We start from the raw sequence: 23424 nt of genomic DNA on the forward strand, positions 1-23424 counted from the left end.
GGTCGATTTGTCTGTTTTGCTGGACGAAAAACCTCAGGTTCTGGGGAAAAAACCTTGCTATCTACGCCTTCTTCTTCTTTTTCCAGTCACATAGCTCCCTGAGGAGCTGTTGTGGCCACCAACAGATTCTTCCAACTGCATCCATCATGTGCTCTACGAGCGGCATCGCAAAGTGTCATGCCCAGAAGTTCACTCCCATCCTTCCACCTAGTTGCAGGTCTTCCTGTGCACCTCTTCCCCTCGGTTTTTTCTTCCATGATATTCTTCAACAGAAAGTTTTCCCTTCTTACTATATGACCAAAAAACTTGAGTTTTCTTTTGTTGATGCTATGAAGAAGAATTAGAACGAAAAAAACCCCAGTTTCTGACGGAAAAACCTGACTATCTACGCCTGAGACCGACTAACTCAGCCACAGTGTGAAAAAAGCCCACTAAAGTTCCTCGCGTCATCGACAGGATTTGAACCCAGGCCTTTTCCACCCGGTGTGGAGAGGACGGTGACGATACCACTGTGCTACACGTGCAGACTGCTGACCTGGTACACCCTTTCATGACAACGGTCTTCCCCTCTGGCGGCGCCGGCTTTCAAAAAACCACCACATCATTTGAGGGGTTTCCTCCTCCCGCAACCCCACTCTTCCCTCTGGTGAGGCATTGGGCATGCCACACTGTCTGTAGGGGCCATCTTCCCCGTCAGCCTCTTCCTTCTGTTTCCTACCCTCCAGTCTTCTGCCTCTCCCCCTTACTTTTCTCTTACACAATGTTTTTTTTTTATGCCCCGCAGGTCTAAATCTAAATACATCAAAATTATTGCCCGCCCAATTAGACCCTAGAATAAGTTATCAGCGAACAACCCTACGCTCTGTTAAAATTACAACCGTTGCTCAAGAAACAGCGATCATCTCATTCTCAAATCTGGTACTAGCCACTGAAATCCCAGGAAAGTAGGTGGCAGGATCCGCCAGAGTACTCTAGCATCAGTGGTACACCCGGTCAGCCTCCCCGTGGCACAGTGTGGTAACGTCGGGTCTCACTAGGGACTTGGTGGCTAATAGACCGGAAGAACAAAGTGTACAACACAACATACTGCATGACACCACACACCTACAAATCTCTGGCCTGATACAATGTACATCCGCGGGGATTGGAGAAATCCCAGGAGCCGTTAGAATCCAACATACCTTACACCTAAACATCATTGCTTACCAAGTACTGTACACCCTTTCATGGCAACAGTCTTCCCCTCTGGCGGTGCCGTCTTTCAACAGGATAATGCGCCATGCCACACAGCCTGGATTGTTCGAGACTGGTTCGCGGAACACGAGGAAGACTTCCCGGTATTGCCCTGGTCCCCAAATTCCTCAGACATCAATTCCATCGAGCATCTGTGGTTTGTGTTGGAGCAGCAACTCCCATCAGCGTCGTCTCAACCACGGACATTGCAGGAGTTAAATGATCTAATGGTTACGTGTTGGTACCAGATACCACAAGACACATTTAGAAATCTTGTAGCGTCCATGCCTCACCGGGTACGAGCTGTTTTGCTGCACGTGGAGGACCAACGTCATATTAGGTAGGTGGTCATAATATTTTGGCTCATCGGTGTAAGAACATCCTTAAAAAAGTAATTAAGTTTATCAAAAAAGTGAAATATGACCTTCAAATTGTAATATCCGAAATAATTATTAAGAGGTGTGGCCGGCGTCATGCAATACTTATTAAAAGGGTCACAAGGGAGTTACCGAAAAATAAACTTTATCCACTTTTCTACTTTTTCTCGTACTTTGCCCTCCTCTCTCTCTCTCTCTCTCTCTCTCTCTCTCTCTCTCTCTCTCTCTCTCTCTCTTGGCATAATAGCAACAGTCACGCAACAAATATCGATCGTTAAGAAGTCGTAACGGCGTGCCCCTCTTTCTCTTTCCCTAGTTACTGTGACTAAAATAATGAGTATACTGAATAATGTGCAAGATCAATATCAAATCCAAGTGACCTTGAATCAACCTAAATACAGCCACTAGATCATGCAATGCCTGTTACACACTATCACGAACAAAGTTATTGTTGAATTTTAAATTTTCTGTATATATTTTTGTTATCTGATCTAGAGTGCTAGGAGTTTTTTGAAATATAATATTAAAATAACACACTATAAAAATATATTACGAATATGAACTAAAGGTTAACATTAGTGACAAATGGGCCTGGAGTACTGGGGTCCATAGTTTAACAGATATTTATTTAAAGTATACCCAGTAAAATAAAATAAAATAAAATATTTCCAGAAGCTTTCGGAACTCGTGTCCCTTTCTCAACTGACAGAATTTTTAAATACATTACAAGCAAACTGTGGCAAATGACGAATGAGTAACGTGCCACAGTTTGCTTGTAATGTATTTAAAAATTCTGTCAGTTGAGAAAGGGACACGAGTTCCGAAAGCTTCTGGAAATATTTTATTTTATTTTATTTTACTGGGTATACTTTAAATAAATATCTGTTAAAGGTTAACATTTTTCATTCGATTTAAGATATTGTTTCCCCAGTACATAGTGACATAGTGACATAGTGTTTTTTGACAAGCGGCACCGGTGCTTTCGCACAACTCCGCATTTGAATCTCTTGTGAAGTAAGACAGTACAGTACTGTCAAGGCCAGATATCATATGTTAGTGTATGTTCATGTTTGCTTAGTGCGGGTTATGTTGTTCATCTGGCCGCTTAGCCTAGGGTCTGTGGAACACCACAGACTGCTAGTTACCGTCACTGGCACTGGGAGCCGGACCAGGTATGTGGAAAGAGAACTCTGGCTGGCCGACCCTGGGGTTAGCCTGAGCTTCCCAGGGAGGGCCGAGAAAAAAAAAAATAATAAAATAAAATAAAAAAGAATAATAATAAAATAAAATAAAAATAATAAATAATAAATAATATAAAAAAAATAAAAAATAATAATAATAAAAAAAATTAATAAAAAAAAAATAATAATAAAAAAATAAATAAAAAAATAAATAAATAAAATAAAATAAATAAAAATAAAAAAATAAATAAAAAAAATTTTTTTTTTTTTTTTTTTTTTTTGAAATAGGAGAAGGGGTGAGAGATTGAGGAGAAGAAAGAAGGTAAGCAGAAGAGAGAGGGTGAGGTAGGGTGGGCTCCCCCCCTGGGGGAGCCCACCCTACCTCAGGAAGAAGAGAAAAGGTTGTGAGGTCAAGTGACCCACAAAGTCAGATTGCCTAATAGCATGATCCTGCATTTGAAAGTCAAATGCCAGCCCCACTCCCAGAGGAGTATTTATATGAGTTCCTGCACAAGTAGGAAAATCAGATATTGTCATACACCTTGAAGAGAAGAGGTGCCAGCAAGTGAGTGGGTCCCACAATGGGCAAGGGGCCCAGGGTCAACAATTTAATCTTCTTCATCCAAGGGTGACTTGTAGGCAATGAGCAGTGTCCCACACTGGGACTTGGATAATCTTCTCTTAGGGGATGAGAGGAGGCACATGGATTCATGAAACTCAAGGATTGCTTGGAGTTCTTGTGGCTATTGTAGAAAAGTCCTTTTTGGGTTCGTGGGTTTGTCAGATAGCTTCCTTTGTGAACGTCGAGAGATTCCTGTTAGGTCATGACAAAGATCAATATTCTGTTTGTGTTTTCTTTGATTCCATTCAGGATATGTTCTGTGAATTGAGTTTTGGGTTCATTATAAGATGGGGGTGCGTTGAACAGTTTGCTGTAGGTGAATTTGACGCATTTCAAATACAGTCTGGGCAAAAGTAGTGAAGGCTTTGTAGTTGGTTTCGTCAATTATGTAGAGGTGTTCCTGCCCACTGGGTATATTTCCAGTTTTGGTAATTAGGAGACTTCTGGGTAAATCATAAAGAGGGCAATTATACATGAGGTGAATCCAGTCTTCATTGTCACCGCATGTGCAGAGAGGAGAATCGGTGAGACCCAGGGCATGCAGCTTGGCCCGAAACGATCCATGACCAGTGAGGAAGAACGAGACGTGAAGGCCTGGTGAGTACCACGGAGGAGGTTTTGGTGCAGTTATCATAACTTGTGGAAGAAATCTTTTAGTTGTTTCACCTTTGGTTGTTTGCTCCCAAGATCTTTGCCAATGCTGGAAGAGCTTAGAGTAAATCTGTTTCATTTCGTTTTTTGGATCATTAGCTAGATCGAGTGTTATATCCAGAATGGTGGTGGCAATTCCTCTCTTTATGCGGTATGCAAGGCCGCGACGAATAACCTCCAGGTCCAGAGGAAGAGTGCCTGCTAAGACCTGCAGGGCAGGATTACTGACTGTGCGGCATGCTCTAGTCACAGTGAGTAGGATATTGCGTTGAATTGTATGTAGCTTTGCTTTATTACGTGCAATGATGGCACGAGGGAACCATATGGCTGCACCATAGCACACAGCTGGTAAGAAGATGGTTTTATAAAGTAGCATGAGAGTCCTCCTCTTCAAACCCCAGTCTGCTCTGCTAATTCTTACGATCATGGCAGTATAACGACGTATTTTATTGGAGAGGTAATTAAGATGAGGTAAGAATGTTAATCGGGAGTCAAAGGTTACTCCTAGATATTTTAGTTCAGTTTTGAGTTGCAATGTCTGCCCAGAGATTTTAATTTGGGGTGGTCTTCTTATGTCCAAAGATCCTTTGAGGAGGATTGTCTTCGTTTTTTCCCCAGAGATGACTAACTTGTGGTTGTTTGCCCAAAATTGCCAGGGGAGGCAATTTGCTCAAGCTGAGTTCTAGAATCAGCTTTGATAAGGAGGATGAGGTCATCTGCATAGGCCATGCAGTCCACAGGACCCAAATCCATAAGAAGAAATTCATCTAGTATCAAGTTCCAGAAGTAGGGCCCAAGAACCGAGCCCTGTGGACACCCTCTAACAACTGGTCGGGAGGTTTTCTGAAAATTTGTTTGAACAGTGACTGAGCGGTTGAAGAGGTAGTTCTGGAGACAGCGGTAGAGGTTGAGTGGAATATTGATTTGACGTAATCTCCTGACAATGCTGGGCCACCAGATGGAATCGAAGGCACCAGCAAAGTCAATGGAAATAGCCAGTAGATATTTTTCTGTGGTTGAGTTTGCTGTGTTGAGCAGATTGTTCATAGCATCTTCAGTGGAGCATCCTGGCTTAAAGCCATACTGCTTTGGAGAGTCTAAGTTGGCTGTCTGGTAGTAGGTGGATAATCTGGATTGAAGCAGCCGCTCCATTACCTTTCCCAAGACCGGGAGAAGAGCAATGGGGCGGTAAGATTTGGGTAGAGTAGGATCTTTATCTGGACCTTTTAGGATGAGTTGAAGCACTGCCTGTTTCCAAGAATCAGGGAAAATTCCTTTCGCAAGGCATTTGTTGAATAGTGCTAATAGGTGGTTTGGGAGATGTGTTGCTGCTTTCTTGATGACCTCAACCTCAATATTATCATGACCAGGGCATTTATTCATTTTTGTTCTGTCAAGTGCTTTGTTCATTTCCTCAGAGGTGAAAGGAGGTTCTATTTTATTGTTGGAGAAGGCCTGGTTGTCTTGTTTAATTTGCTTTTGTTCATCATTGAGGGGACTCTCATCTGTCTGAAGTAGGGCATTCAGAATATTATTCATGGATTCAGCCCATGTGTGTGTTGGATTGCCATCAGGAGTCAGGGTTGCATTTAACATCTCTCCCCTGGGCAGCTTGTTCATAACAATGCGATAAACGACCCCCCAAGGATCTGCGTTACCAGTGGTTGTCACAAGGTTCTGCCAAGACACTTTCTTTTTCTGCCGAATGAGGCTTGTGTAGTCGTTACGATATCTTCTATATGCTTCCCGTAGAGCCTGGACCTCAGCAGGAGGCCAGGAGTGCCTCGCTCTCTGGAAGGCTTTTCGGGCAGTGTGGACTTGCCGCCTTAGGTTTTCTAGTTCCCTGCACCACCAAGGGACAGCCTTTAGGTGCTTCTGACGTTTTTTCATAGTTCTCTCACATGCTTCTGACGTTTTTTCATAGTTCTCTCACATGCTTGTTGGAGTGTGCTTGTTAGGAGGGAGATGTGCTCCTGTGGATCAAGATGGTTTAGTTGGGATGTATCCATTTGTAGCTTTGATTTTATATTGTCCTTGAAGGCATTCCAGTCAGCTGTTTTGGTGGAGTATCTGATGATATCGTGGTAGGTGGGAGGAGTACTATCAAGTTGTCTAGATAGATGGAAGGAGATGGCCCTGTGGTCTGAGGTGGTCCAGGCCTCATGAACCATCCATGATGAGAACTTTTGTGCTATGGACCGTGTGGCGAGCGTAACGTCAATGTTGCTTTCCCACAGGGTATTGCTGAAGGTAGAAAGGTGATGTGGTTTGTTAAGGACTTCAAATGGGGAAGATGAAAGGAAATCTTCTAATTGCTGTCCATTCTGGGAAACTATGTGGCCATCCACACGGCTATGCCACAAGCGAGATCTACAATTGGCATCCATCGTTACTAGGATTTTGCTGGAAGGTAAGAGGGTTATGACTGACTGGAGATATTCAATATATGTTGCGATATCAGTTCGTGGTCGGCAGTACAACGAGACTACGTGCAGAGAGCCTTGTTGGCAGATAATGTGTGCACAAACACCAAAGGGGGTGCATAAGGAGTCGATCTTTGTGACTGTAATTGTTGTATTCCTAATAATGATGGCTGCCCATGGAGTATCTGTGGTTGTCTCAATGATCCTATAAGCGCGAGGGTAGCCCTGTACCCGTCCCTCGTGGGTGTAGGGCTCTTGAACGCAAAGGATATCAATTTCTTCTTCATCCATTTTCATTCTAATTTGTTCGACCACATTTCTAGCTCTTTGGGCATTCAGTTGGAGAATTTTGAGGACGTTGGTGGAATGGCGATTATGGTGTACAGCCATAGTCGGTTTTGTTCTGGATGGTTCTCAATACCCTTAAATAGATTGGACATTTGACATCCCGGACGGAGTGATTGGGATCCATTTTTGCTGCTTTGCAGTTGGCGCAGTTAGGGGCTTGATGTTTGTTTGGACAATTGTTGTAGGTGTGTCCGCGTTCAGCACAGTGGCCACAGGTGAAGTCTTGTCGGGCACAGACATGGGATGTGTGTCCAAATCGGAGACATTTAAAGCACTTGATGGTAGGTATGTGCTCCTTGAACCGGCAAGAGCTCCAGCCAATAAATATTCGTTGTTGTTGGAATAATATTTGCCATATCTTCGGGGAGAGTTCGACTACCCAGTTGCAACAAGTACCCAATCTGGATTTGGTGGAGTACTTGACTTTAAGTTCACTTTGAATTTCATGTCTAGTGATATGATCAGCAAGGTTCCTGTCATATATTTCCTCAAGGAGGTCATCTTTGGAAATTCCTTTTTCGACATCGAAGATTACAATTGATGGGCCTTTTGGTTTGGGTATCTCAGCGCTAAGACCCAGTTCATTTATCTGTGGGATTTGAATAATGTTTTCTGCATCTTTTTTGGAAGCAGTCTCAATGATGATTCCAGAATTACGGATTTTTCTGAGGCTTTTAATTTTTATGGTTTTCATTTGAGGTTTCAAGTTGGTAGTAACAACCTCCTTGACAGCCTCGCTTGAAGTAAAGCAACCCTCTTGGGTCGCACGAAGGATGACTAGGTTTTGTTCTCTATTCTGTCTGGTGTTGGGAGGGGCAAATAGCTTATCTGCCATTGGTTGGATCCTCTGCGCATCTGAATAGGACCGGGGGCGCTGTGGCATTTCACTTGGTTCCCGGTTCTTGGTCTGGTGATAATCATTAACTGTGATATTCGGTTAACTGTCCATAAGGTGGCAGTCAGTGTGATTGTGTTTCCCCAGTACAGTATCTCCTAAAAGAGATTTCTGTAGAAACAGATTTTCCAAAACTACAGGAAAAAATATTTTAATTACCATAACATTTTAAGGCGCCTCCGTAGCCAGGTGGGAAGGGGCAGCAGTGCATAACACACGCTTCTTGATTAGACCGGGGTTCCCGCCCGTCACCACCGGATGCGGAAAGGTCAGGGAATGATCACCGCATATCCCAGAGCAATATGGCCTTAGTTGCTAATGTTCCAAACAATAACATAACATTTTACGCGTAAAGTGAAATTTTTTATAAAAATTTAGAAAAAATACAAACGTTCAGAATCATAAAAAAAAAAGTGAAGTGCAGCCATTATCAACCCACTGCAGGATGGAAGCCTCCTCAACAATTCATGCTGAGGGAAATGGACCATAATCTGCCACGCTGGTCCAGTGCAGGTTGGCAGATCAACCGTATTCAGCAGTCAGGGGCTTGAACCCCGGTCTACTCAAAGAGCGTGCGCTACTGCACTCCCGCTCATGCCAGAATCATAAACGAAGTACTTATTTCTATATCAGCAGGGAAAGATTTAAAGGGTACATTTAATTCAAACGCACAAAGCACACAGTGCATTACTTTTCAATGATTATTACTCCCTTAAGATGTCGATGATTCCAGTGGTTCAGCCATCTAATCCCCTCCAAATCTTATTTAAATATTAGCATTAGCATTAGCATTAGTAGAGGCATTTGATGCAAGAAAGCAAGCTTATGCAGCATCAGCCAAAAAAGAAAAAAAAAAAAAACCCACTTCCACTTCACCCCTCTGTTCGTTCAAAATACCTGTCCAGCTGAGCCTTAAACTTATTTAGGCTATCAACCTCCACCACAAGGGATGGCAGTCTGTTCCACCAACCAACCACCCGCTGGCTAAAGGCAAATTTCCGCATGTCTATCCTACATCTGTCTTTCCTCAATTTGAATTTATGCCCTCTCAGGTGATTTTTCTGAGCTAGAGGAAGAATCCCATCAGCATTGAGCATGCTTAAACCCTTCAAGGCTTTATACACCTCTATCAGATCACCTCGCTGGTGCCTAGTCTCCAGACACTGTAATTTGCAAAACTTAAGCCTTTCTTCATAAGAGCACCCCTTTGTTCCATTCACTAATCTTGTTGCCCTTCTCTGTACTCGTTCCAGCAGCTCTACATCCTTCTTGAAATGAGGCCTCCAGACCTGTATACAGTACTCTAGGTGTGGCCTGACCATTGCCTTATACAATGGAATAATCACCTCCTTATCCCTGCTGGAAAAAGTCCTGTATATCATTGACAATACTCCATGAGCTACTCTTGCAGCCCGTCTGCACTGCTCAGAGAACTTCATATCTGCCTGCACAACCACCCCCAAGTCCCTTTCATTCTCTACCACTGTCAGTGTAATATAGGCTATATTCTTGTTGTTGTAGGGGTTTTTATGCACATCAGCGACTTAGACCGTATTGCACGGTATATTATGTTTGTAAATTGCGTATTCTGTGTCGATTTGCTCTTTTTTAGACGAAAAACTTAAGGTTTCTGAGAGAAAAAATCATGCTACCCTCGCCTGAAACCGACTAACTCGGCCACGTTATGAAAGGCAGTGGCGGATTACCCATTAAAGGAATGAGGCACGTGCCTAGGCGCCCCAGGCTTTGGGGGGGGGCCCAAGCCAAGACATTTTCCTATAGTGTTCTAAAATAGATTGTAGAACACTATATGAAAAATTAAGCCAACTAAAGATTAAACGAAAATTTAAGCAAAAAATTCAAAAGTACAAAATTTCATTTATTTGCCACCTAACTTTTTTTATTTTTTATTCTTTTTTTGGGGGCCCCCAAATATAATTTGCCTAGGGGCCCCAACTATCCTTAATCCGCCACTGATGAAAGGATCCACAAAATTCCTCTCGTCAGTGACGGCATTCGTCAGGTCTTTTCGACCAGATGTGGGGAGGACGGTGATTATATCGATTATGCAACCCACGAGGGTACATCAGAAAGAAGTCGGGTCAGTGCAAAGTACAGTGTGTTATACCGTTCCTTTCCCATGTTTAAAAATTAATAACTCCAAGGGTTAAAATTGGAGTTATTAATTTTAATAACTTAGGAATTATCAATATTTAATAATAACTCAAATTAATAACTACTCGGATGTGTGTCTAAAAACGGTTTCTTGCACAGTAATCAGTATCAATGGGATTATTTAAACTAGGCTAAGATATCATGTGCTGTTATTTGTGCATGTTTCAGAATGCCCTCAAATTGTTAACGGTGTCAAAGAAAAATGGACCAATAATAGCATGTTCCGAAATCCACACCCAAACTTTAATGGTTGGAATAATTCCTTAACGTGCACATGAGGGCTTTCTCTAGCCAAAATTCGATAATTTATGCTTGTCACAGATCAAGCAAAGTGAAAGTACACTTCATCTCTTCACAGGATGTTGAATAACCATTCTAGATCCTGAGAAACTATGTCAATCATCCACTGAGCGAAATTATAACAGCTTTGATAGTCTTGTAGTTCCAATCGATGCAGACAGTAGTAGCAGTAGTAGCAGTAGTAGCAGAGGCATGTAATTCAAGAAAGCAAGCTAATGTAACATCAGCCAAAAAAAAAAAAATTTCACACATCCACTCCCTCTAAAAGATTGTCCAGTTCCTCTTTGAATTTATTTAAGCTATCAACTTCCACAACGACAGATGGAAGTTTGTTCCAGCAATCAACTACCCGCTGACTAAACGCAAATTTCCGCACATCTATTCTACAACTGTCTTTCCTCAAGTTGAATTTATGCCCCCTTAGATTCGTAATCTGAGCAAAAGGAAGAATCTCACTAGCATTGAGCCTGCACAGTCCATTCAAGGCCTTATACACCTCAATCAGATCACCTTGCATGTGCCTAGTCTCCAGAAACTGCAATTTGCAGAACTTAAGCCTTTCTTGGTAAGAGGACCCCTTCGTTCTCCGCACCAATCTTGTTGCCCTTCTCTGTACTCGCTCAAGAAACTCTACATCCTTCCTAAAATGAGGACCCCCGACCTGTGTGCAGTACTCAAGGCGTGGCCTTATCATTGATGTTTGGTTTTATAGGGAAACAGGTGGAAACCTACCTTTAAGGCTTCACATATGTTTCTCCCGGAAATAACAGTCACGAAATGCATGCCATGCACCAAATTATTTCATTAATCGGCCTTGTCGTTGTTGAACCTCATCAATTTTTTGAAGCACTTACTGTGATGCTAGTGGACGACCACTTCTATTTTTGTTCGAAACCCCTTACGACTTGATTATTTGAATTAGGGCTACAGCTTTAAGCTGTTTACCTTGATGCCGAAGAATAAGCTTAAGACGAGCAAACATTCGGGTTCTCTGACTTTGCTCGTCATTTTTTTTTTTTTTAATGAACAAAATTTGTATTCATCGTCCTCCCCACACAGGTGGAAAAGGCCCGGGTTCGATGACGCGAGAAACTTTAATGGGCTTTATTCACTCATGGCTGAGTTAGTCGGTCTCAGACGTAGATATTCTCGGTGACGCAGCCTTCGGGTGACCTTGGCCAGCTATTCTTGAAACGGTTTCTGTCTCCTGAAATTGCGTCCATATTTTTATTATTATTATTATTATTATATTAGGGTCACCAATAATTCATTACATAAACCCGTATTTGTGTCTGTAAACTGCGTGTGTTCTCTGGTCGATTTGCCTGTTTTGCTGGACGAAAAACCCGTTTCTGGGTGGGGGAACCTTGTTATCTACGTCTGACACCGACTAACTCTGCCACGGAAAAAAAAAAGCCCATTAAAGTTCCTCGCGTCATCGACGGGATTCCAACCCGGCCTTTTTCCACTCGGTGTGGGGAAGACGATGACGATACCACTGTGCCACACGCGCAGACGAACTGCATCCATTGTGCCGAGAAAACACTAATAAGTGACACATTAAACCAACGTGCCACCTCTGCTTGCGATTTCCCTTCTTCAAGTTGTCCAACGGCCCGCCACCTAAAATAATCATTCAAACGATGATAACTTGTCATCCTGAGTACTGGAGATGTGACTATCCTGAGCAAACAAAAAAAAACGGGAATGAAGTGATGTGGTCGCAACTTGTAGTTTTGTAGGCATGAATAATTTGCATAATGTGCAGCTCTGTTGGTGGTAGATCGATTTATTATTATTATTATTATTAGGCAGGAAGCCTGAGGCTTATGCTGCACCAGCCAAAAAAATTTTGAGTACCCTGAGAGAGACAGACAGAGAAAGAATCACCAAAAAAAGAGAACAATGATGATATCCAGCTCAGGATCTTGGGTGTGCCAAGCCCATGCTCACCAGACGTAAGCCCTTCTATTGGATACTCGGAATTTGCATGCCAGGATGCCTATTATATCAAATATCCGCCTTCAGCGACACTGTTCACAATAAAATATTCATGAAAAACATTTTGTTTTGTTAATTTTGTCAAGAAGTGTAGGAGTACTTAATTTCAAGACGATTTCATTGCTGAAATCATATCACACCATTTATTTTATACCTATTTATTATTTTATTTATTTATATTTTATTTATTTTATATTTATTTATATTTTTTACCTATTTTTTTATTTTATTTTTATTTATTTATTATTATTTTTTTTTTTTGGCTGATGCTACATAAGCTCGCTTTTCTTGCATCACATGCCTCCGCTACTGATACTACTACTACACCGGAGACAAAATTCGAATTCGAACTAACGAATTTTATTTCTTAGGCAAGCACACACCGAATCAATACGGCAGCACGGATTCACAATTTGACTTAATGCTGCAGCTATGGCTCTGGAGATTAGGAATCAGAACTATTCCACTGTACTTAAAATTACAAATACAGTACAATAATGAAATGAACTCGGTAGACATTGTCATGGTATCAAATTATTATTTTAGGGTTGCCTGTAATTGAATACATTAACCCGTATTTGGGTCTGTAAATTGCGTGTGCTCTATGGTCGATTTTTCTGTTTTGCTGGACGAAAAAAACCTTGCTGTCTACGCCTGAGACCGACTAACTCAGCCACGGAGTGAAAAAAGCCCATTAAAGTTCCTCACGTCATCGACGGGATTCGAACCCTTTTCCACCCGGTGTGGGGAGGACGGTGACGATACCACTGTGCTACACGCGCAGACAATTGTCAATGTATCAAAAGATTGTTGTTGCTGTTGTATGTTTTACGGCGCAACGGAAGCTATAGGCCATTATGCGCCAAACAATGGTAGGACGTAACAGGCTTTATTAAAAGTGATATGTGCATTATGTGAGATTTAAGCATTATATTCTGTCATAGCATTTTATCCTTTTTAGGAAAGTGAAAACTGCATCAATGTCAGATCTGTCGTCTAATATTTGTTGCAAAGTAGGTGTGATTTGGGCTGCATAGTTTGATAAGAAGGCGGTTTGTCGTACTCCATTATAGAGAGGGCAGTCAACAATGATGTGCTGGACTGTGATTTGAGCATGGCAGTTCGGACAAGAAGGCGGGTCTGAGGAAGAGAGAAGGTAAAGGTGGGTAAGGTGTGTATGTCCTATTCGTAACCTTGCAAGTGTGACTTCTTCCTTTCGGTTCGAAAGGAAACTAGATGGCCAAGACTGGAGTTTCGGTTTAATCCGAAGGAGTTTATTGCCTTCTTGGTTTTGCCAGATGGTTTGCCAGTAAATCATACTTCGCTTTGTTACAAGACTTTTATAATCGGTGAAAGAAATTTTGAAAGAGTCATCAATTGGTTGCACAGTAGATATGGCTGCATGGTCAGCACTCTCATTGCCAGGTATGCCAGCATGGCTAGCGACCCAACAAAATTTTATTACTTTCGTGTTCTTAGCTAGATGAGCCAGCAAGTTTTGAATATTACCAAGTAGGTAGTTATGAAGCTGTAAAGCAGCGAGAAGGGCACTCAGAGAGTCGGTAAAAATAATACTATGGGTAAACTGTTGCAACTTTATAGTTTTTAGCGCCATTTGAATGGCATGAAGTTCAGCAGTAAAGATACTGCATTCTAAAGGTAAGTGATTAGAGATTATGGATGATGGAAGAACAACAGCAGCACCAACGTGGTGATCAGTTTTGGAACCGTCTATGTATATCCTGGTATAGGATTCATATTTCTCAAGGAGAGATTTATGAAGCTGGTTTACAATCTGTGAAGAAAGAGTACTTTTCCCCCATTCTTGAAGGGACAGATCACAGGCGGCAGGGCAAAAAACCCATGGAGGAGTCGTAAAAACTAGTGGTGGCTATTTTAGAAAGGTCAAGCTTCCAATTATCAAGTAGTGAGCAAAGACGTATGACAGCGGGTCGATTTATTGATGGATAAACGGCATACAAGTTCTTCCGATCTGGTGTAAATAGATGTTTCCACGATGAATGTAGGGGTTGGCTTTTTATTTTGATAGCATAATTTAGAAGTAAAATTTGTCTTCGTAGAGAGAGTGGGGGATCGTGAGCTTCAGCGTACAGGCTCTGCACAGGAGATGTGCGGTAGGCTCCAAGAGCAATGCGAAGGCCACTATGGTGAATAGGGTCCAAAGCCCTCAAAATGATAGGTCTAGCAGAGTTGTAAACTGGTGACGCATAGCCTAACCTTGATCTTACAATATCATGATATAAATGAAGGAGTGTTTGACTCAGCACCCCATGTTGTAGCTGATAATACTCTCAAAATGTTTAATTTCTTGAAACAGGTGGTTCTAAGTTGCTTAATATGGTCAAGAAAGGTCAATTTTTTTTATCTAAAGTTAACCCAAGGAATCGAATAGTAGGCACAACAGGTATATCCTGGTTCCCCAACTTTAGAAGTGGGTCAGGGTGGAGATTACGTCTTCTACAGAAATGAACTGCAACAGTTTTTTCAGATAATATGCAAAACCCGTTATCTGTAGCCCACGTTGTAATCTTATTAAGGTCTCTTATTAACGTTGTAATCTTATTAAGTTCTCCTTGCAGTTGATTCTCTCAATCATTCTCATGTTCTGTGAGTGACATTCAGTAGTGTCAGATGATATACAGTGGATTCCGGTTATTTGGGCCACCGGTTAATCGGGGCAGCCGTTTATTTGGGGCAAATCTTAAAAAACAAAAACCAATGGAGAAAATAACCAGGGTTTACTTCGCTTAATTGGGACAAAATGCCGTTTAATCGGGGCAGGAGACCTCAGCACTGGAGATTACCCTACGATTGTCTCTGACCGTACCACTTAGTTCGGTCGGATTTCTGGAGGTCACAACCATAAAACAATAAAACAATTAGCAGTCACCTGTTTATTGGGCTTTTCTGTTAGTGCAATCTATCATAAACGGACAGTAAACTCGATCTTATTGAATTTGCAATAATACCGACAGCTGGAATTCTGTGGGTTATTATGGTAAAATGTGTTTACACTTCCATGGAATCTTCAATCATATAAAAAAAATAATTTTCACAATCTTCTCTTCATTCCTATTTTTAAAGCTTCCTAATTTGTTACTCTGTTCTCACTTGCGCGTATTGTGTTACTGGCAATTTGTGTGTGCCCTGTTCTTTGTTATTGATTGCTTATCTTTTTAGTTTTAAATTTCAGCCCCCACCAACAAATGTCAATGAACAGAAATGTCAACTAGTTTAGTTAGTATGTACATATTACAGTGCGTATTAATTATTCCGATTATCACGTATATTCTTCAGATTTTCACGTATCATTTAATTTTTTAATCGGTAAGGTAATAAAGGGTAAATTTGTGCTTAATATATCTTTACTTTTATAACCTGTGGATAATATTCCTCCTATTTTCGCTAATTAGAATCGCTGTTTAATAGAATTAAAATTCAATTCACAAACGCGATCAGAATGACCGGCGCTTAGTGCACATCGTATAGTGAACGGTACTTGACTATTTTGAGTTCGTCGTAACGTGATTTGATTGTACAGTGAACTAATTGTAAAGGGGTGGGGTAAATTGTATTTTTAACTATTTACGTGAAACTTCGGATAATTGGGGCAGTCGCTTAATCGGGCCAAAATGCACTAGTCCCGATGTGTCCCAAATAACCGGAATCGACTGTACTAACATCATCTGCATATAAAGTAGTAAATACAGTGGCCAAATGACCTTGGTAATTGAGTTGATTTTTATAATGAATAGAGTGGCACTTAAAACTGAGCCCTGTGGAACACCTTCTTCTTGGATGAATTTTCGGGAAAAAGTGGATTGAATACGGACCTAGAAGGATCGCTGCTTCAAAAAGTTCTGTATGAATCTTGGCATATTACCCCTGAAGCCTAATGCATATAGATCACGGAGAATTCCGTATCGCCAAGCTGTGTCAAAAGCTTTCTCAACGTCTAAATAAACTGTAGTCAAATGTTCCTTCCTTAAGAAGGCATTGCGAATCTGGTTTTCCATTTGTATCAAGAGGTCTAAAGTTGATCTATCTGTATGAAATCCACACTGCGATGAATTGATGAGGTTGTATTTGCTCAGCACCCAGGTGAGACGAGAGTTTACCATTTTTTACATTATTTTTCCCATACAGCTGGTGAGGGCAATAGGTCGAAGGTGACGCGGGTTAATTGGATCCTTTCCAGGTTTTAATAATGTTATGACATATTAGTGTCGCCAGTTATCAGGGAAAGTATTTTCTGTGAAAACCCGGTTATATAGCTGGAGTAAGACATGAAGCGACTTTTCGCTCAGCTCTTTCAACATGACATAGTGAATTCCATCAGGTCCAGCAGCACTATGTTTCGAGCTGTTAAGAGCAAGCCGTAGTTCAATTATGGTAAAGGGACAGTTGTACATTTGATGGTGGTCTGTGTTAAAATTTAGGGTCTGCTTTTCAGCAAGGGACTTTAATTTCTGAAAGTTTGGCGAGTACGAGGATACGGCAGAGGTTTCAGCAAAGGATTCTCCGAGAGTGTTAGCTATGTCTTGAGGTAGTGAAACATCATTGCCGTTTATATTCAGTATTGATAGATGCAAAGGAGGATATTTATTATACATTTTTCTATATTTTTCCAGATGGTTTGTGTTTTAGTGGACCGTGTAATAGATGAAGCAAAGCGTTTCCATGACTCTCTTTTACTTGCACGCTGAATGCGTCTAGCATTGGCTCTGGCTTTCTTAAAGTGTATTAGATTAGCAGCAGTAGGGATTTTGCGAAATTTATTCCAGGCTTTATTTTTCTGCGTTTAGCTTGATTGCATTCATTGTTCCACCAGGGTTTTGATCTTATTCTATGACTTGTGGACACTCTTGGTATTGCTGCTTCGGTGGCCAGCAATATTTGATTTGTTACATAATCAACCGCATTATTTATTGACACATTTGAAACAGTTGTTTTTTCCAGGATGGCTAGTTGCCTATATTTCACCCAATCAGCTTTGGCAAAGTTCCATTTGGCAGTTTCATTATGACAAGGTGGTGAATTTGATTCTACATGACAGACTATTGGATAATTGTCACTACCCAGTAAACTGTCATGAACAGACCAATCAAACAGCGGAAAAAGGACTGGTGAGCATATGGAGAGATCAATTGCTGAGCTTGACCCAGAAGGTAGATGAAAATAAGTGGGTAAAACAGTATTCAGTAGTGTCAGATTAAATTTATCTAAAAGCTTTTCTAGTATTTTTCCTCGTTTATCGTGTATTCTATCACCCCATAGAGGATTATGTGCGATAAAATCTCCCATGATGCAAAAAGGAGGAGGGAGCTGAGATACAACAGTTACAACAGTAAGAAATGTCTTGGTTAGGGGAAAGATATAAGGAGACAATGGTAAAAGAAAAACGAAAGGATATTCGAGCAGCTACTGCTTCTAGATTTGTTTGTAACATTTATGGTCGGGAAGGGATATTGGAGCTGACTACAAGTGCAACCCCTCCATGAGCCGAATTGCTCACATGAAAAACTCGATCTTTTCTGTAGATAACATGATGTTTAAGTGAAGTAGTAACGGAAGCTGTTAAGTTAGTTTCTTGGAGGCAGAAGGTAACTGGATTATACTGGAGAAGGAGATCCCGAATGTCATCAAGGTTGGTGCGATACCCTCCACAATTCCATTGAAGAAAACTGGGCATTATTTGGGTGAAGTGTGGTCCTCGGTTTCTGTCCGAGGTACTGTTGGCTTATGGTGACCAGATGTTTTTTTCGGGAAGTATGGTCTTCCTGTTTCCATCTCTTCTTCGTGGAAGAGATCGAGAACGGAGTCTTCGCGGTAAGTGTTTCCTTCCATTTCTATCGAATCAGTTTTAGTAGTATCACCACTTTTTGAGTACATTGGGTTATTGGTAGAATGCGGAACAGTGATTGGTGTGTTAACAGCCTTGTTTGATTTATATGGTTTACCAGAAAGGGGCACAGCTTCCAAAATTGACCGAGCCCAATCTGACATTGATCTGTCTGGGGGTAAACGTTACCTCAGTTTGAGTACCAGTCGTTATTGTTCTTTGCACAGTACTGGTTACCGCAGTTGGCTTTTGTACTACTTCAGCGAAGCTGGGTCGAGTGTTCAATTGAGCCTGTACAGATTTTTTAGCTTCTTGGTACAAGATGTTTTTTTCGGCTTTGACCCGTTGAATGTTTTTTCCTTTTTCCAAAGGGAACAATCTCTGGAGTAGGTAGTATGTGGATCATTACAATTTGAGCATTTGTGCTGCTCTGCTTTGCAGTCGGAGTGATTGTGCTCGCGTGAACAGCAATTGGCACAAGTGGCTGAACCTCTACACACGTTTTGGGAATGCCCAAATTTTTGGCATTTAAAACAGCGTGTAGGGTTAGGAATGTACAATTTTATTTGACAATTCAGATAACCTGCTTTGATGGATGCTGGAGGTTTGGGACTATCAAATGTTAGTATTATATTCCGAGTTGGAACTAGAGCATTGTCTCGTTTTGTGTATACGCGTTTTACATGCACAATTCCCTGGTCTTGCAATTCATTTTTCAACTCTTCTTCTGAGAGATTTATGAGATCCCACTCAGCTATCACACCCCTGGAGGTGTTTAGAGTAGCATGAGGGGAGACAGTAATCGATAATCCTCCAAAGGATGTTAGTTTTTGGAGCCGTTGTGATTGCCGTTCATCTGAGACCTCAACGAGCAAGTCGCCCGATCTCAGACGCTTAGTTGTTTTCGGAGATCCTATTAGATTTTCTAGGTATTTCTGAATTTTAAAAGGCGAGAGACTACCAAGAGACTGTTCTTGAGTCGAATGCAATACAAGGTACATTGGATGCCTTCTTTGTACACTGTCAGTTTTTTGACGTTTAGCACTGCATGAGTTAGAGTCTTCTATCTCATGAGCAGCCATATTAGGATCCCTATGTCCTGTAGGGGAAATCATTTTGCTCCTTTTAGCCCCGGAAAGATAGCTTTTCTTTCCAGGTTACCGGCCCCGCCACGGGGAGGCAGGAGCAGTGCCACAAGGGTAACCAAACGGCTGAGTTAGTTTGGTTAGTAAGATTAACAAGAAACAGAAAGGTGAATTTCCTTCCTGGAAATTCACCTTTCTAACTTTTGCACTACTTTTTGTAGTGCAAAAGTTTCTCAATACAAATAAATAAAGAAAATTGTGTTTAAAACCTAAAGAAAACTATTTGCTTTGCACACACAATATATAGATCGCTTGGCTACACTAATAATCGCTTGGCACCCGGGGTCCAAAAGATTGTGGAATAGTATCGAGTAAATAATTTATGCCCTCCTTTTCGATGACTCGCTCTTGTAGGTAGCACCATTAGTATATTCGCCGTCCTTCCCACACCTGCTGGAAACGACGTGAGTTGAATCCCATCAATGACGTTAGGAATTTTTATGAGTCCTTTCACAAAGTGGCTAAGTTAGTCGATCTCAGACGAGGGTAACGTGGTTTTTTCCTTCCGGAAATTCGGATTTTTTGTCCAGGAAACAGCAAATTGACGATAGAAATACACGAAATTTATACATAGTATATACGGAGTAATATGGTCTCAGTGGGTGATGCGCCTAAAACTTTACAACAACAAGAACAGCATCATTGTTATGACTCATCTCTTTCTTGGCTAAGGAACTCAGTTCATTTGATTACAAAACGATAAACCTGCTAAATATAACCTGTCTGCATAGTAACGTTGGCAGCGTTGTAAATAAAATGAGTGAACTTGAGCTTCTCTCAGATCAACTAACATTTACATTGTAGGAGTAATTAAAACATGGTGCCTTATCGAGACAGGAGATATGCATCTTATCAAAAGCTGCTTGAAGGCAACTAGATAGATCTCCGAACCTGATCAAGTCCAGGTAGACGTTAAATCTGTGTGGTATGAGTTGATTAATAGTAAATAGAAAGATAATAGTGGGATGTGTTACAGGCTAAACGATTCCGAAGAGCGATAAAAATCTTTTTTGTAATAGCATCGGTATGGCCAATTAATGCAAGGAAGTGTACTTCGATACAGCAATCTGCTCCATTTGCTCCAACAAAAGGATTTGCAGAAGAAACCTGCAATTCCTCTCGTTGCTCCCTGTTATGTCCCAGAAAATTAGTCCTTCGTGGAAGCTTAGTCAGCATGGTACATCGAAACTGCCGACCGGGCTAGCCGGGTGGGTAAAGTGCCTACCTAGCAACCCAAAGGTCGCGGGTTCGATTCCCGCCTCGGGCTTGGATCAAAGTACTGCAAAAACCTTGGGAGGTGCATTATGGCCACAGAAGCCTATGCGCCAACAACTACCAAAAAAAAAAAAAAAACATCGAAACTGATATTCTTTTGGAGTGGTCTGGGTTCGATTTTGGAAGTAATTCCTAAAGTCCTCTTCAGTGAGGACAGCAATTATCCGATCTCAGGCAGTGGAGCAGGATTTTATCCCATGAGAAATTCTGGGTTTATAAGACTGCACAACATGCAAATAGCCCCACGAACACGCACAAATACACTACGTTAAAACGCAAATTCGAATTTGAATTTGTCTCAGAAAACAGTGAACTTAACCTTTCTGGTTATATTTTATGTTACAGCTTCTGCTATGAAGTATGGCACCATTCTTTGCTAGAAAGTAGCTTTCTGTATAACAACGGACCAGTAAGATATTGCACCCTTTCCCTGGCTGATAGCACAATAGTTATAAACAATATTCTCCCCACGCCAGGTGGAATGGAACAGGCCTGAGGAGGCAAGGAATCGTAAGGGCTTTCACAAACGTGCCTTTTAGCCGATCCCAGGCAATGGTTTTCGTGGTTTTTTCCTCCTGGAAATTCGGTGTTTCGTGCGGCAAACAGCAAACCGACCGAAGCCTGCAGCCTTAGCTACTTTGGCGCTCAACACACGCCTATTCATACCTCAACGTGCACCTTTCGATCTCATCTGTCAGCTACAGTATTACCCAATAGCCAAACACTTGAATTCCTAAATTACATACAACAAAAGCGAGGTTAAAAAAAATAAATAAATAAAAAAACCTCATATTAGGGCAACCTGAGAACCAACTCATCTGCCCTTGCGTAATTTGCCCATAAATTAAGTGTGTTCCCCGTTCGATTTGCCTGTTTTGCTGTACAAAGAACCCGAGTGTCCGGGGAAGGAGGTGAACCTTGCTATCTACGCGTGAGACCGACAAATTCAACAACGTGGGAAAAATCCCATAAAAGTTCCTCGCGTCATTGACAGGATTCGAAACCGCTCCTTTTCCACCAGGTGTGGGGAGGACGGCGATTATAATCATTGTACTACCCATGCAGCTCAAGCAAGGTTATCTAAAATTGTCCACCAATTTTCTCGAATCAGGCTTCCCATCAGTGTGACGCATTAGGAATAAAAACAAGGTAGGCTTTGACCAGCCGAAGAGCATCATCGAAATCTTGTAGCCGCTTTCAAATCCCTACACTCACTTACGGAACAGATCTGCAGACATGCACATCATAGTAAATGATCGTCATTGTGCAACAGCATTTCGCTAGTTTGATCTTTCGGTTTCTAAAAATTCTCACTTTGGTACATTATACGACAACCACTTTTTCTGAAACTATGGCACAGTGAAAACGCAACCACTGCAAACCCTAGCTCTTTCACAGGCATTGCACAAGCCGTTGTCGTGTTTTACAACACGACAGAGAAAATAAAGAAATTCTGGTCAGGACGCGTGTTACAGCAAAACAAGTGTTTTAATTTTATTCATCCTCATTTACCGAGTATATCTCTTACGGTAACTAACCTGTTTTTTTTTTTTTTTTTTGAGATTACGGTGACTTTTAATCAATGAAATTAATATTAGTTCACTTTTAATGAATAAAAATATTTTCTGTTCATAGTCCAGTCCAACCACACGGTCGGAGGAGTTCATAAAATAGAGAGAATACAAGAAACAGCACCGTATTTAGCAGTCACGGGCTTGAACCCCGGACACTCAAGCACGTGTACCTAGGTACCCATTCGTATGACCACTCAGCTATGGCGGCAATTATAATCACAGTTTTAAGATTTTAGCCTGCTCATATCAGTTTTAATTAATGTTTTATATAGCAAAATGGTAATCTTATAATAAAATTTACAATACGATTTGTATATTAGTATATATACATATATATATATATATATATTGAAATTCGTCACCACAAAATTCCGTCAAAAATCTTAACAAAGGACAGTACAAAAAATGACCGAAACTGAGTGTATTCTATGGTTAGTTTATTTATATTATTTATTATATTTTAAGCATGGCAATGGGAATGAACCTGGCTCATTCTATACTGGTGCAGCTACTACATTATTACGGGAGGAATGGCAGTGACCTTTACTCTACTGCCTTTCATTTACACCGTGAGATACGCCTGCAGATGCCAAAAGTGCTTGCTATTCCCAATGTGATTTTTTTAAATAGCGCCGTATATTTTTAAAATTATAAACGAAGGTTCAAGGAAAGCTTCACAAAGCTCTTTTATCATTATTTAAGCATTAAATTATTCACATGCAATATATTTCACATCCAAATAGGTACAATCGTTGACTTTTAATTACTATATGATTTTTCCTCATACGAGCCTTCATTCTTTATTATTAGATTTACTTTTTTATGTAGTTCAGTGAGAATTTATTGAATTAAAAACTGATAAAATTTGGTCAAATTTCTTTGACTTAATTTTTTAAAAAATATATTTTAATGTATTTTTTTAAAATACATTAAAATATTTTAATTCAATCAAGCGCTACAACAAATAAAACTGAATAAAATATGATTCTAATATCCTACCCTGGTTCCAATTTCTTGAATTTTTCACTTCCTGCTGCAACATATTGGTGATTCGGTAATAAGTCGTCCAAGTTCGATACACGATTCCCACTGAGCGGAGTATAAATATTTCTTATAGCCCCAAAACTGGGCTGAAGTTTTTCTGTGAGATAACTAAGGAGAACATCCAAGTTTCTGTAATGTTTGTTATTAACAACACATTTAAACCCGGTGTAATGTTCGTCTCCATTTACATATACCTGTATCCATTTGGTTTCTGACAAATTAGCTGTAGCAACGATATTTGCTGCACTTTCACCAGTTGCATTCGCTGTGCAAGTAGCTGCAGTAGACGATTTTTGATCGTCTGATTCCGTCGCCAT

General features: G+C 40.9%; 1 protein-coding gene across 1 annotated transcript in view; it reads right to left on the reverse strand.

Annotated features, from left to right (window-relative positions):
* Positions 1-23424, reverse strand: part of LOC150075341 (doublecortin domain-containing protein 2-like) — a 122518-nt gene extending 99094 nt beyond the window's left edge. The window contains exon 1 of the mRNA XM_090388454.1: positions 23063-23424. Coding sequence (XP_090244580.1) covers positions 23063-23424 — 362 coding nt within the window. The remainder of the gene's footprint in view (positions 1-23062) is intronic.

This window comes from Mastigoproctus giganteus, chromosome 14 (genome assembly GCF_048544385.1).
Source record: "Mastigoproctus giganteus isolate SK-2022 chromosome 14, ASM4854438v1, whole genome shotgun sequence".
Classification (NCBI taxonomy): domain Eukaryota; kingdom Metazoa; phylum Arthropoda; class Arachnida; order Uropygi; family Thelyphonidae; genus Mastigoproctus; species Mastigoproctus giganteus.